Below are 14,974 nucleotides of genomic sequence, written 5' to 3'. Positions count from 1 at the left end.
CTGTGACAAGCATGTGGAACCTATGGCCCTAAAGAGAGGCTTTGGGGATCTGTAGTTGCATTAAGAGCTTCTTTCTGTCACAAATTCATTATTTGCTGGGGCCATCTACTTCTGAGCCATAGAACCAGCATCAGCCGGCCCACTATGTCCAAGGCAATCAACGACGTCTCTAGCAGGCATTCTATCTGGTGGCAGCATTCTAGACGGATTCTTTGCTGAATGCACTGTAGCTTGACTCCAGAGCTCTGACTTGCAGTACTGTGATCAGACAGACTATCTGGCTATATCTCCGGGATAGGGAGCCAAGTTCTCAATATTGGTTGCGGGGCATGTTTTCCTGATGCTACGTTCTCTGGTGAAAGCCTAGACAGTGTTAGTCAGGACCAAAGACAAGGTGCTTCCTATAGCAAACAAACAAGGAAAAGAGATCAAACCTCAACTGCCCTTTCAAGCTTTCAGGCAGCGCTAGGGGCTGAGGTAGTCCTCTAAATCCGAGCACAAACGGCCACGTTCCAAGCAATCTTATCGAACTCCACCGGAGCTTCTCCAGCTTCTACAGGTGGCACAACGCTGAGGAACAAGGGATGCCAAGGTTCCCTGCAAAACCATGTCCACAAGGGACCAGACTCCTGAACTTCACAGTGCAGCGGAGGAAAATAATTGCAGGTGCTTGGGTCCAGGAAACAGTACAGCTGGGTTATGTCCTGGAGTTTGCCTCCAGCCTGAAGGACAGGCTTCATGTTTCAGCAAGGGCCAGGAACAGAGACAAGCATCCTCTCATGCGCCCAGTAATTTAACATCTGCTGAACATAAAGCACCAGAGGCTCTCTGTAGTCTACAGTTTTTTTCTTAGTTCCTAAGAGAAATGGAAATACCAGAGCCATTCTTGAACTGGTTGCTTACAACAACCAAGACTTCCAGTACCAAGCTCTGCCCTTCAGGTTCCCAGAGCCTTCACAAAGGTGGTGGTGGTTCTGGTAGCACAGACAAGGCTCTGAAGAATTTTCCTGTATCCTCATTTGGACAGCATCCTTACTTGGTCGAAGTCCAAGAGGGAGTCTCAGGAATATCCAAACCTTAGTATGGCTCCTTGGCAAACTGGGAGCTCTGTGCTCCTGGCTGAGGTGATGGATCACCTGACGGCCTACCTAGACACCAAGAGGTACCTCATACTCCTTTCAAAAGGAAGGAAAGAAAAGATTAAGGAGCTTACAAAGAAAGGGAGGACTTGATAACGTTAGCCCAGCTGCTGGGCTTGGTGGTCTTATGTCAGGATGGGAATGAGGCTGTAACTCAATGGTGGAGCATACATTGTGCACGAAGAGGGTTCAATCTCAGGTTCAATCTGGGGCATCCCCTTGTAGGGATGGAAAAATTATTTCTAAAACCCTGGAGTGCTGCTGCCACTCACTGTCAGCAATACTGGGCTAGATGATCTAGTAATCTGATTCAGTATAAGGTAGCTTCCTATGTTCCTAGAAGGTAGTGAGTGGGTGGTCTCACCTTCATTCAAGGCACCTTCAAAGCATCCTCCACTTTCAAGAGGAAAACTCTTGCCACTCAAATGCTTCTCATTCCCAACAGGGTTAGGAAGTCACTGTACTGGTGGTTGGCAGAGGACAGGCTGACTGCAAGGATGACCCTGCCAACACCACCAGGTGGAAAATTATTAGACATGGGCTTTTGGGGCTTGGGAGTGCACATGGAAGACCTTGTGACTCATGGCAGGTAAAGCAGGTGTATTCCCCCCCCCCTTTGCCTTATTAGAGGTATTTTCAGTTGTGTGTGTTTTTTTAAATTATAGTTACGTTGAAGTTCAGCCATGATGGCGTTCAGATGTTGATAGAGGTGCTTCTGACTTTCCTCAGTTCTGGAAGGTCAGGAGCCCCTCAGCAGAAGGAACCAATCAGCAAGCTGGCCCTTCTTCTGTAGTGCATGGGAGGGGCTAGCATGAAGAATGCAGAATGCCCCCCTGCCTCTTTCCCCAACAGAAATTTCCAGGACAGAAATTCCTGGGTTTTGTGCATATCGGCAGAATGACTGGGATGCCCCCTGCAGGGATGCCCCACGCACTAAGTGTGCTGCAATCTAAAGGAAAATAGGGCTGATGCTATTTATTCAGTATATTTTCAATCCACCTCTGGGTGGAGTCTACCACACAATCTTAAGTGAACAACTATTTGAACCCATTTGGTCAGTCACATGAACATACTCCTTGCATTCATACTTCAAAGTATCCTGTTTGGTTCCTGAAAAGCTGTATATCTCATCCAGTTAATGTAATGTGCTCAGATTAATTAGGGAGGCGTCAGCTAAGCAGCCAGGGTTTTTACCACAGCAAATGAGTTGGGGGTGGGGTCGTGTGGGGAGGCTCAGGGTTAACCCAAATAGATTGCTTCATTATTCTTCAAACACTGGCCTTTGCTGGGCCAGAGCATTGCATTAAAGAACCATTTCATCAATGGCCTGAATTGTAAGAATCCCTTCAAAATGATTTGCCTGGACTTAGGCCTACTTGTGAGCAACCACATCTGACCTGCGAATCCCAGATCTTTTGGAGTTGGCTGCATTTCATCAGTGATGGCAAAAATGCATCCTGCACATGGTTAGAAGTACTTACCTCTTCATTGTTGCTTCATATGTTCTACAGTTGATTCCTGGCACTGCAAACTGGTTCTAAACATTTAGGGATATTCTTCTGAAAATGCCCTAACCCCCCCCCCCCCCAAAGATTCCTCCCAGGTTTGCATTGAGCTACAACTGGGCAAATATTACTTTCCCAATGAAACTCTTCAGAATATCTATAAACCCAAGAAATAAAAGGAACAGCATTGTAGTCAGTGAGATAGAAGTAGGTTCACAAAGATCTGTTCTTCATTCCTTTTAAACACCAAATTCTTACCTGTACGTGCTTTGCTCATAGGTGTTAAAATAAGCATTGTTTCATGTGCAGTGAATCTTTACTAATGATACCTCACACATGTTGGGAGTGTCAAATTCAATGTGTGTGTCCCACGTTACCTTGTATGTTTTGTTTTGTTGGATGTTACCACGGTATCTGCACTATAAGAAAAGAACTCACATGTAAATTTATAAACAGGGGTCGGTTGTATGCTACGCTGGGGCCCAACTGGCGGGTACCAATTCGGAATTCTCCCAGAAGTCGGAGCTGTGTCTACAGGTACAATTAGGTGGTGGGGTTGTCTCTCCCTAGACTGTGGTGTTCATTCTCCTTTTCAACCTGTTTTTCCTATTGCTAATTTTAAAAGCTTATTTCCAACAGCACTGTCATTTCCCCCCTTCCATCTGCACAAAGACTTTGCTAGTAAGAGCCGCCAGGAGTAGGGAGACTGTTTAGATGCTCGTTCATATGCTTTTCACCCCCACACCACAGAAGAGTGATTGACCATGTTTACATGCCATGCTGCATACAAACACACTCCACACATGTGCTGGCTATTCGTCTTCATTATCATGCTGTGAAGTCCAAGGTCATTAAGGGCGCACAACCCAGCCAAAGTTAAATGCTTTGAAAGACCCATTGATACCAATGGGAGGGATTTAAGCACGTGCTTAACACGGGGCTCTGTGAATCACCTAGCTTCTGATTTAAATAAGACATACACAAACATAAACCACAGCCTGTTAAAAGCAAGTAGATGAAAAGTATTGATATTTATGCCTACAGCACAGAGACAGCAGCTGAGGCCTTCTGTTTAAGCTGTAGGACAGGTGTATAGTATTAAGTCCTGTACAAAAAAAGGATTGGGTTCCCTTTATTCCAGAAGCATTATTTCCTTATGCTCAACTTTAATTACACTAATTATTTTACTTTGTAATGAATTAAGCTTGGTCTCAAGCCAGTTTGTCCTTTTCCAATCTCATCACCACAACACAGTTTGTTGTTCTCACTCACACAGTCAACTTTAAAAAAAGCAATGCATTTCCTCCAGTACAGGTAGTCTAAAATCTAAATGTCTCAGTTAGCAAGGGGTGCACACCCTCTTACATTTATTTATTAGCAGGCCATCTGGCCAGCCACCCAGCCACTCTACACAGAGTACAATACTAATAACAAATTTACATAATAAACTGAACAAAAAAAAATAACAAAACACTGCTCTCAAAAACCCTAACCCACCCCAAAATAAAGAATAACAAAAACACTCTTTTAGGATGATGAAACAACTTAGTACTAGTAATCTTACCTGTGTTCCTCCCAAATTGGACTGAAATTTGTGTGAAACACAAAAATGTGTGTGACTTGGAAACAGTAAATGGATGCAAATGGTCTTGTAGTCCTTCTGACCAGTTTGTCTAAGGTTAGCCAGAAGAAAAAATAGTTCTTCACAGCACATCTTCTCATGGCTTCTTCTTTTCCTCTTCATAATAACTGAATTCTTTTGTTAGGCTTGCTTTTTGGTGGAGGATTTGGGAAGACCTCTGGTAAAGGTGATGCGAGCACAAGTGTGAGCCTATGGAGAAGATGCTTCACTTTCTAAATGATCTTGCCCTCAACCATATTTTCCATTTCAGTCTTTATTTTACCTTTATATAGAAGGTGCTATGTGTGTACAGTATCCCTGTGAAATCTGAAACACTAAATAAGCTGCAGTTCAGACAATTGCCAGTCTGAGATTCAGCAGTCCAGTTTCATCGACATGCTTGTGCAATTTGGCACATGTCCTTTGTGCAGTTATGAGGGCTTATCTCGAGCCCTGGATTGGGGGGGCCATTGGCCAAGATCCACAGAAGAATGCAGGCTCAGCAGATAGAAGGGAATCCAAGGTGGCCTGTTCTATACATTGCCGTACGTATTTATTGTCATGTTCTTCCCATTATAGAAATAGCTACAGTATGTTTGCTTAGATTTGAGTGAAATGAAACAACAGAAAACAAAGGTATTCCAACTTCAATTGGTGATATCCAATTTAATATTGATATTGGTGTGGGTGATAGTTTCTGGCAAAATGCATTAGCCTGTGGAAATACATCCTTGTAGGTATTTTACAGTACAGTTTGACCCCTGAGTCTTTGTTATGAGGGAGATTCCTACTAGGCAAACCTCAGATCATTCAGTCTGTCCCTTATGTGTTTCTTATCTAGCTTATATATGTAGTAATAGATGTGGTGGCTGGCTAGCTCACGTGACTTTACTGAGAGCGGCTGTAGGATTTATGTTGCACTTGGCTTCTCACTGATAGCTTCCTCTAATCCACCAACCACTTAACTGCCATGTCAACAGCATAGCAGTTTCATTTCATGTCATGTCATGACCATAACAACTTAACTGGTTGGCAGAAGCCAGAGACTGCTGGACGTAATCCTAGCCACATATATTCTTGTCACACACTCCCACACACCATTGGTTTCTTTGTTGATGATGTCTCTAGTGATCTCTATAAGGAAACTTGGACTCTCTTCTGTGCTATGAAAATATATGCTTCATGTCCCCTCTTTTCATTATTTGATTAATGTGCTTCCATTGTTCCTTGTGTTTGAAGATCAGAATACTTGCATCGCTACTGCTGCCAGGCTCTGAAAAGATCTACTAATAGGGATTTTAAAATCCACTCCAATACTAATCATGGATTATGATGTCTGTTATTAAATAAAGGGAAAAATAAACATTGAGTCCTGTTTAGAAAAACATTGGTTGCACAAGCTAAGGCAGGAAAATCCTATGTAAATTCTGTATACATTCATCATGGAATGATTTGTCCATTTTTGTCTGCTCCCACCAAAGTAGCATTTGTTGTTTCAGCCCAACAGGTGCCTGCAGCTGCACATCAGGAAGTTCCATGGGAGTTGTTACCATGGAAGGGCCTTTAAGAAGAAAGACACTACTAAAGGAAGGCAGGAAGCCTACGGTAAGTCAGGATTTTTATTTTTACTGTGGCCATGCTCTGATATCAGTGATTACAATTTGCAGGAATAGTCACAGGTGCTACGAAGAGCAGTTTGCAGGAATAGTCACAGGTGCTACAAAGAGCAGTAGCATGCCAAAGGAAGCACTACAGCTATTTCTGTTCCAACAAGCAGAAGCAATAGGCCACCTCTCTTCTGGGTCCCCATTAAGTAAGAGAACAAGTGTGTCATCTCCCAATCTACAGTGGTTGTACCAGCGACGCCACTTTTGCTCTCACTTTGGGCTCCATTTAGATAGGGAGTGTAAAATGCTGTTTTTCAAGAGAAGGAATGGGTGAAAAAGCAGAGAAAGACACACGAGGACAAAGCACCTGTAACTCCAATAGTTGTGTATTTCAGCAGGTTCATCGTCTTATCTTTGCAAGACATGCTGCACCTGCCAAAAATCACATTTTCAACATATTGTAGAGCAGTACGTAACCTTGTTTTTAGAAGTGAAGGCAGAATAACTGGTTCGATTTTTTTCTAGGGCAAACACAACCTCATATCTGATAGCCAATGTGACTTCAGAGAGCTGACCTTAAGCATTTCCTCTCCTGAGCTTTCCCCACGGTACCCAGTTTCAGTAATTCTGCAGATCTACATACTCATTTACATTTTCACTCATTTTCTCTTTTCAGCTTTCCTCATGGACTAGATATTGGGTTACCCTTTCAGGATCTACTCTGATCTACTTTGGAGCAAAGTCATTAAGAGGCACTGAAAGAAAGCACGTAAGCAAACAATTGGGTTTATTCTGTTGACCTAGCACACAGGTTACATGCGTCCAGTCATACTGGGTTGCTCAGTGGCAACATTTTGCATTTGTGTGGGGGAATTGCATTGCTGCATTCTATGCAAACACTGAAAGAAGCCCAGGGAAACCAGCTCATTGCTATTCTTGTTTGCATTTCTCTCTTCTAGTATAAATCTACTCCAGGAAAAAAAGTTTCCGTTGTAGGCTGGATGGTAGCACTGCCTGATGACCCTGAACACCCTGATATTTTTCAGCTAAATAACCCAGATAAAGGTAGACATTTTAAGTTGAACTTCCTTCAGAACATTGTGTGTGCTGGGTAATAATAATGTTGATTATGTTTTTGTTAAAACAACAAGAGTCCTATAGCATAGCTTTTGTGGACTAGAGTCTGCTTCATCAGATGCATGAACTGTTATCTGTACTTGACAGATAGACAACACACACACGTACATATATACATGTACATACACAGATGGACATGGAGGGAGAGGAAAAAGTTATGTTTTGTGTATTGCACCTGCTGTGTATTTCATCTGCTGAAATACACAACTGTTAAAGTTATAGGTGCTTTCACCTTCAAATATGTAAAATGCAAAGGAAATCATGATAGGCGCATCCATGAGGATTCACTGAACCATGCTCAGGAGGAGTCGGCCGGACTTCTCCCTTCCAACAGGTGTGCCAGATCCTTCCGTAATCTCTTCCACCACTATCTCCTCACCTGTTGAGACCAACTGCTATGAAAACAACAAAGGCAAGAGCCAGGGAGCTACTTCTGCCTCAGCAGGCTCATAGAAAAAAATGGGTGCTTCCAGATGAAGGGCTGCCAGAGCTATCAGTCAAAGACATTGTGCAGCTATTCCATCTTTTCCTGCTTAACTGATTTTTTATTTTTGTAAGAAGCAGCGGCGGGAAAACATGGGAGGGTTACAAATCGAAGATGTCACAGGGCAGTCGCACAATAAAAACCTCATCCGCAAGCACCCAATGCCTCCCTCCCCACTTACAGAAATGCACAGCAATCATGCTAAATGCTTTGCTTCACACAGACTCTTCAGCGTCGGCCTCACTAAGCTGAAGCAGACAGGAGGGCTGGCTGGGAAGTCTCACGTGTTTGTTATTCAGACCAGCTTGTGCTCCGTTTGACCGCAGTCCAATGGCACGCTAGCGTAACAGTCCTCCAGTGCTCACCTGCCATTGCCAAGACCTGCTGTCTACCCAAATAAATGTATTTTTTACTTTCAGCTCCTTGCTTTCTGCTGCTGTCTGTGTTCCGCCTAACTCAAGGGCTCTTGCTTAATGCTGTATTTTTAATTTTGTAGGCAACGTTTACAAGTTTCAGACTGGCTCAAGGTTTCATGCAATACTGTGGCACAAACATTTGGACGACGCATGCAGAAGCACCAGGCCTCAGGTACGTTTTTTCTATTTGGTTTCAGATTGTAGCTTAAATGGTACCCACGTCAAAAGCCTTTTCCAATTGGGCTAGAGTCATTGCAAAACTACCCGGCAAATTTTGATACATCATTTAGGGTGCAATCCTATGGGGATAGGCGGCTGCCTCCAAACAGAGGCGACCGCCTATCCAATGAAGGGCAGGAGAAGCACGGAGAGGATCGTCCCTTCCACACTTCAGCCGCCCTGCATTTGCGGCTAGACAGCTGATTCCAGCTGTCTAGCCCTGGGAAGGCGGAGCGGGGGAAGAGGCTGTCAGACAACACATAGGAGGTGCCGTACCGGCATTTCCGCCTTCCCCACCCTGGAATGCCCCCCGGAACGCCCCGTTTTCACCACTTGGCTCTCCTCTTCCAAGCGTGGGGCCGTTCCAAGCTGCCTGTGAGGCAGCGCACAGGTTCCGGGAACTGACCTCAGAGAGCAGGCTCCAAAATCAGTTCCTGGAAACTCACATATCCTTTGGCCATCTAGCTGCTGACTAGCAGCCATAGGATTGCTCCCTCCCTCTTGGATTTTGACTTTTTCCCAAAGGTGCTTGCAAATCTTTGTCAAATAGCATACACAGAGAGAGACCGTGATCTTGTTGTGCTGGGGATATGTTTTGAGATTAGAACACATAGGGTAAAAACTTGGATTCTCATTCATCTTGGATCTTGGCAGAAGAAGGAACCATGTTAATATCTAGGTTAGACAAAGATAAGAAGCAACTTATTATGGGTTAGAGTTTTGCTTTTTAGCACTGCACATCCAGTCTATATTTATTTAGCCACAATGCTAATGCAGCCACCCATGCTGCTAAGGTTCCTGCACCTTCTGAGTACAATAAGTTCCACATACTGAGGGAATGCCATGCCATCACATGGCTCAGTGGGAAAGAAAATCACTGCAGATTTTGTAGCTCAAGCCCATATTGAGGGTGTGAGAGAAGAGACTTGAAAAGAAAGCATTCAAACTAGGCTTCAAGAAGAAAAGGAATGTGGCAATCATTAGTGGCTGGTCTTAAATCATCAAGTGTAAATTGTAGCATAGCTATTGTAGACAATCTGCTGAGTCAGATTGTAGCTCCCATCTCTTTTTATGAGCACTCACATGGTCTTGGGAAGGAGACTCCTTGTGAAGACCTTACATCCCTCACAGATTGACACTTTGGGTTCCCCAGCATCTCCGGGAACCGTTCATTGTGCTGACCATTTTCCTTTTCTCTGCCAGGTACCTGCGAACCTTATGTCATTCGAATAACATGCTCCAGTATGTGGTGTAACTTCAAGTGCCAAACTGCAGGATGGGAAATTGGTTCCCACAGGAGAATGGAGGAAGGAGACTCCAGAGTGAGCCAGCTGTCTGTAACAGCGACTTCAGCACTTTTCTATATGACTTGAAAGTAATTATGACACAGCTTCTAAAAGCAGAAAGTGAATGTTGTCCTTAGGACAGGATCTACCCCAATGCACTGATGAGAGAGATGATTTAGACTGATCAAAGATATGGCCTGCTCAGCGCAGGATCCTTGAGTCACTGACTTTAGCTTTGTGGTCACAGACTGCTGTGGATTTCTGTTCTGCCACAAACTGTGCATCACATCTTCTGCGGATTCTTTTTTTTTTTAACTGCTCTTTTTATTGTTGAGCTGCTTTATGTTATTGAAGAACATTTAGCCCATGTTGGGTTTTCAATTATTTCTAATGCACAAAACAACTGACAGTGTTAACTTGCTGCAAAGTGTCAATTAGAATAGGACATTGTGGAACAACATTTTTATAACCTTAAGTGCACTGAGTTGCTTGGCAATGTGGCTGCCTCAGATTTTCTATCGACCGTAGGCACGAAACTGATGTTCATACCTGAGCTATTTGGGAAATGTGTATTTTGGCACAAGATAAACCACCTGTGATTTAGTGTTTATTTCTTGTAAGTGGTTGTGCTGCTTTGTTTTAATTAACAAAGGTGCCCAGGCAAATGAAGGGTCTGTTGCTGCTGACGTTCACCTGGTGTTAAGACTCCTCCTGGGTTCCTTCACCCAAAAAGAAATATTTGCCTTAAATTATTTTGTTTGTTCTTATTTTAATGATGGGTGCTATTCATCAAAAATGTCTAGCTGTGCAAGTGTCATCTGTATCCATGGAGTTGCTTTCAGGTCTTCCAGGTTACAGAGCATCTGACTCAGTAGAAGACCTGAAAGAGCTTTCCTGCCTTGGGGGAGGGGGTTGACCCTGCCCCACTACTCCTGGGAAGGGGGTTGTCACTAGGCCCATCCTAAGCCCAGCTTTTTGGTACTTTACAGTCCCTTCTACTTTACATAAAATCTGTCTTCAACTCCATTAAGCAAGGAAAGAATAGCTGAATCATCCCCCCTTTCCTGATAGCCAAGCAATGGCCCTTAAGCAAGCATGCAGACACTGCATGCTTGCCAGCGTGCAGCTAGATGATGCAGCGTTTAATATGTGAGAAGCCAGCAGACATTTTGGATGACCAGAGCCCTGCGTTTGAAGAAATGCCCTGACAAGGGTATGTTGCCTACAGATCTGCCAGGATCTGGACTACTGTTGAACCAGATTTTTGTTTTAAATGTTTTCTTTGATGTTAAGCATTTTGATGGTTGTTGACTATAATATCTCTTTAATTGTCATGTTGTTTATCTGTGTCATAGTCCCGAGAGGGAAACCCAACATGAAACTAGCTCTCAAAGAGAAACTAGCTCTTGAATCATCTTGCCAGCTCCCTACAAGGGGAGCCAGGCAGCTTTCCAGCCAGGTGCGTCCCCGGGCATCCTTTTTACTTGGCCAGGAGCTGCGCGGCTGGTTGCCACTCAACCCAAAAGCTAACTTCATGTTAGGATGGTGGTAATGGAGCATCTTTATGTCCAAGAACAAACTCCATTGTGGTAAAACGCAGTTTTATGTTCAGTCATCACCATCTGATAATGTATTAGGATATGATTCTGCATGGCTCTCTTGCACAGAGATGCCTACCGTGGATTGTTCCACTGGATTGTTCTTGAGGATGAATCACCTCTCTGGATTTGCCATCAAAAGTGAAGGGGTACAGCTTTGTAATGACTCCCCCTATATAGATGTGCTGATGATATCCCATCCACCTGCAAGATAGGAATTAAAAGTCTGGCCTCCAAACACAGCAGCTGATGCTGACAAAAACCAGCACCATGTTTTTATACTAGGCACTTAACCCCATCTAGTAGTGTCCCCTGCTTTGAAATGTCCTAGATTTAAGCCAGGAACACATTATGATGTCATGGAAAGCACCACGGTCCCTTTTACAGTTGTATTAAAACAAAGCATCTTCCCTGTTAACAACATTTTCGTGAATTCTATCTTGTAAAAGTTCTACGGAAGCCAAAAAAAGGAGCATTCACCTGAGACATGGTACAAGGACTAGGCCTTCCCATCCTGCCAATGACCCACTCGTCATACACACGGAATTATGACCTGGCTGCTTGAGTAAGTTGTCAGCGACAACCTGCTCGAAGGGTATAAAAGTAGCGTTCAGGTTGCTCGTTATACTTGGGTGGAAGAGAACAATCTGTGCAGTATGTTTAGACCTCAGTGACGTAGAGGTTAAATACACACTGGCTAGAGTGTTCCTCCAAAAAAATGTGTCTTAAACAAAATGAATTCAAGCTGCCTGGGGTACGTTCCAAGACGTATCTGCATGGGGAGTCATCAGTAATCCTGGCGCTCATGGTTAATGTCAACACAAGAGCCACATATAGCTCTCGTAAGAAGTGCCCTATGCTTGCTTGCTGACCACAAGTCAGTGTCAAGTGCAAACCGCGATTACTGCGGCAACAGCCACAGGCCAGACACCGCTGAAATCAAAGGGATGGTTTGATTATGGTTAGATGTCTCTGAGAGGACAGACACAACTACCAACCATGAAGGATGCAAACACTAAGCAGACTTATGAGGAAGCAAGTCCCGCTGAACCAGGACTTACTTCTCCATAAGGATGTTTAGTATTCAGCTGTCAAACACTTTGAGAACAAGGGCTCATAGAAAGCAGATCCCAGTTTTTGTTTTTTATTTTACTTAATAGAGAAACAAGGAATGACAGTTTGGCCTTTGAAAAAATTACTGTATCTTGAGAGAAAAATGCCTCTCAAACCTCACCAGCCTCCACGGATGTACATCGCTCTTCTCAACCAAAAAAAATTTGGACCGGAAATCAGCAGGGGCCTTGATATGACATTGCATGAATGAAAAGAACACTTGTTATGGCAACATCCAAGTGGAGAAGCATCTCCTTGTGTAATGAATGAATCTTGCATGCATCTGTGGAGGGAAAAAATACTTTGGAATTAAGCTACTTGAAAGTCCCTCTACAAATCTGCATTTGGAATGTTTTGGGTTTCTTTAACGAACCAGTGATACAAATGGCTGACCCTGATTTTCATTTGTTGTATACATAGTATTGCATCTGATGGACACGGAAAATTGTACAATAATGACTTGTGTGATAATGGAGTAACATGGTGCAGTATCCAGCAATACAGGCAGCTTTGCTGCACAGTGTTTTGAGAAGATGAAATAAATGAATGATAGAACAGTATATGGATATTGTTATTAGCATAATTCACATTTAAATGGTTTTCATCCCATAAAAGCATGGTCTACTTAGCTACTGATTTTTTAGTGCACCTTTTACTGTGAATTAAATAATAAAGCAATGCATATTGGTACTTTTTAAAATCTCATTCTTGTCAGACCAGATCCAGAGCCCCATGTGTCTCCAATATATATCACACACATACACACATGCCCTTGTGCGCTCAAACTGCCCAACTTATTTCAGTGGTGGCAACAGACCCCTGCATGCAAAGGCATGGTCCTGTGTATCCGCTTCCTCCTTTGAAACAAATTGGGGTGCTTGTATGGGTAGGATAGCTCCGCAGTGCACACCTGCACTCCTGCACCTGGAACAGATAACTAGGCTGCTGGTCCCTTGTGATAACTGCACAAAGCCAGCCTCTTTGCTCAGCCATTTTGCAAAAGGGGTCCCTGTCAAATTATTTTCAGGACAACAATTTGTGTAGCTACATTGAGGCAATATTATTTATTATTAATTTATTAGCGTGTATGTGATTTAAAAGTAAACTTAGTGCCAAAATGCATGTTTTTCCAATTAGCACTCAGTTGAAGCATAGACAATAGTATTCAATTTTCAACCCTTTCATCACATTGTGATGTGAACTAATTTCTATATTTCAATTTGTTTCTTGTGAGAACTGTTGCACTAATTTATTTTATTTTAATTTTTAGCCGTATTCCAGCAGCCCACTGCATGCCATTTGTGTAAGGCCTCTTTCTAAAAATTCTTGTGAATTGTCTCACTCATGATAACCACTGAAATTTTAACCCTTGTGTGGGAGTCTTTTAGGTTTTTGGCAAAAGTATTTTGTTACCTCAGTCTTCTATCAGGTTGCTGTATTTTTCAGCTTGTTACATGGATAATAATTGTTTCACTAATTAAAAAACTTTACTGTAAAAAAAGTATTTCTCTTTTGTGGTGTGGGGGGGATGACAAACCACATTCAGAGGCAAGATCGGAAGTGTTTTTTCCTTCCAAGTTCTGCTTGGTACACAGTGCTGTGTAGAATCATGTTTCATAACCAGGGTGCAGCATTGGCAGGTGCTTGCCAAGGCCCACAGTGCTTCAGGGGCCCTTTGCTGATGATCTACAGAAATTTCTGACCCTACTGCTCATACTCCTTGCTGCCATTGCCCTCTCTGAATATGCAAGACTGAGGAGATGGAGCAGTATCCTCCAGATGCCTAGTGCTTTCCCTCTGGGTGGGTGGCTGGCTGGCTGGATTTGGCCACAGCGGTAGAGACAAAGCAAACGGGCAGCAGCAACAGCGACAAGGAACAGAATGATCAGACAGAAGCTTCTCAGACTCTCACTTACCCATTCACAGCTGATGTTGACAGATAAAGCTGTCAAAATCTCACCCACAGCATCATATCCAAGGTAACTTCTAACAGACCTAAAATTTCATCTTGAAGATTCCAGCAGAAATAAAAATGTTCCTGTCTCATAGATTCCCTCCTAGCCTTCTCACCCCTTTTCTTAAGACTTACTGAATTTCTCAAATGAGCTGTTCTGACACACAGACCTACCCACAAGCCTCATACATGATTTGTGAGCCATGTTAAGAGACAACATGCCTCTGAATACCAGATGCTGGGAACCAGCAGTGGAGAGAGCGTTTGCTCTCATGTCCTGCGTGTGTCATTCTGCTTGGCTCCAGTTTTAAATAACTAAAATATATTCTCTATATGGGAACATTTCAAGGGGCTTTTTTGTTATAGGCCCTTTTTATACACTGGAGCTTTCAAGAAAAGGACGAGGAAAATTGAGAAAAATTTAAATTGCATATGCCATTGCACAGAATAATAGACATATTGACTGATGGTGATCCTTAGGCTGCAATCCTTTACACGCTTCTTGTGAGTAAGTCCCATTGAACACAATGGGGCTAACTTCTGAGAAGACATGTATAAGACTGCAGTGTAAGATAGACAGACAGACAGACTGCTGAATTAATTTGGAAACCCCAGAGATAGACATTTTAGCTTTCTGTTTTATAAGCATCCTGAATGATGCAACAAGACTGGAACCTTTTGGCACATCCTAAGGCTAAAGCCCCCTTCATGGATCACTGCCTTGTTGTGGCGAAGGGGCTTGCGTAACTCAGTGAAGCCATAAGCTATGCCATGCAGGGCCACCCAAGATGGACAGGTCATGGCAGAGAGTTCTGACAAAATGTGGTCCACTGGACAAGGAAATGGCAACCCACTCCAGTATTCTTGCCAAGAAAACCCCATGGAACATATCACA

At 43.3% G+C, this 14,974-nt stretch overlaps 2 protein-coding genes across 4 annotated transcripts in view; one reads left to right on the top strand and one right to left on the bottom strand.

The window, feature by feature from the left end:
• The window catches only part of RALGPS1 (Ral GEF with PH domain and SH3 binding motif 1), a 310,289-nt gene extending 296,670 nt beyond the window's left edge, over positions 1 to 13,619 (top strand). For 2 of the 3 annotated variants that reach the window (XM_084821508.1, XM_084821507.1), the window contains 6 exons: positions 3,101 to 3,181; positions 5,765 to 5,870; positions 6,549 to 6,641; positions 6,832 to 6,937; positions 7,990 to 8,081; positions 9,332 to 13,619. In XM_084821508.1, the coding sequence (XP_084677634.1) occupies positions 3,101 to 3,181; positions 5,765 to 5,870; positions 6,549 to 6,641; positions 6,832 to 6,937; positions 7,990 to 8,081; positions 9,332 to 9,361 (508 nt within the window). In that variant the 3' untranslated portion in view covers positions 9,362 to 13,619. Of the gene's footprint in view, positions 1 to 3,100; positions 3,182 to 5,764; positions 5,871 to 6,548; positions 6,642 to 6,831; positions 6,938 to 7,989; positions 8,224 to 9,331 lie in introns of those variants that run through there. The other variant, XM_084821506.1, reaches the window with a different exon arrangement.
• FBXW2 (F-box and WD repeat domain containing 2) overlaps positions 12,164 to 14,974 on the bottom strand; it is a 77,052-nt gene continuing 74,241 nt past the window's right edge. Inside the window, exon 9 of the transcript XR_014785976.1 lies at positions 12,164 to 12,408. The gene's annotated coding sequence lies outside the window, so the exon portion shown is untranslated. The remainder of the gene's footprint in view (positions 12,409 to 14,974) is intronic.

Source organism: Heloderma suspectum, chromosome 14 (assembly GCF_057233095.1).
Source record: "Heloderma suspectum isolate Gila_16-S chromosome 14, 16-S_ref, whole genome shotgun sequence".
In the NCBI taxonomy this organism is placed as follows: Eukaryota; Metazoa; Chordata; class Lepidosauria; order Squamata; family Helodermatidae; genus Heloderma; species Heloderma suspectum.
Note: the sequence above shows the minus strand (reverse complement) of the source record. Positions and strands in the feature narration are given on the sequence as shown.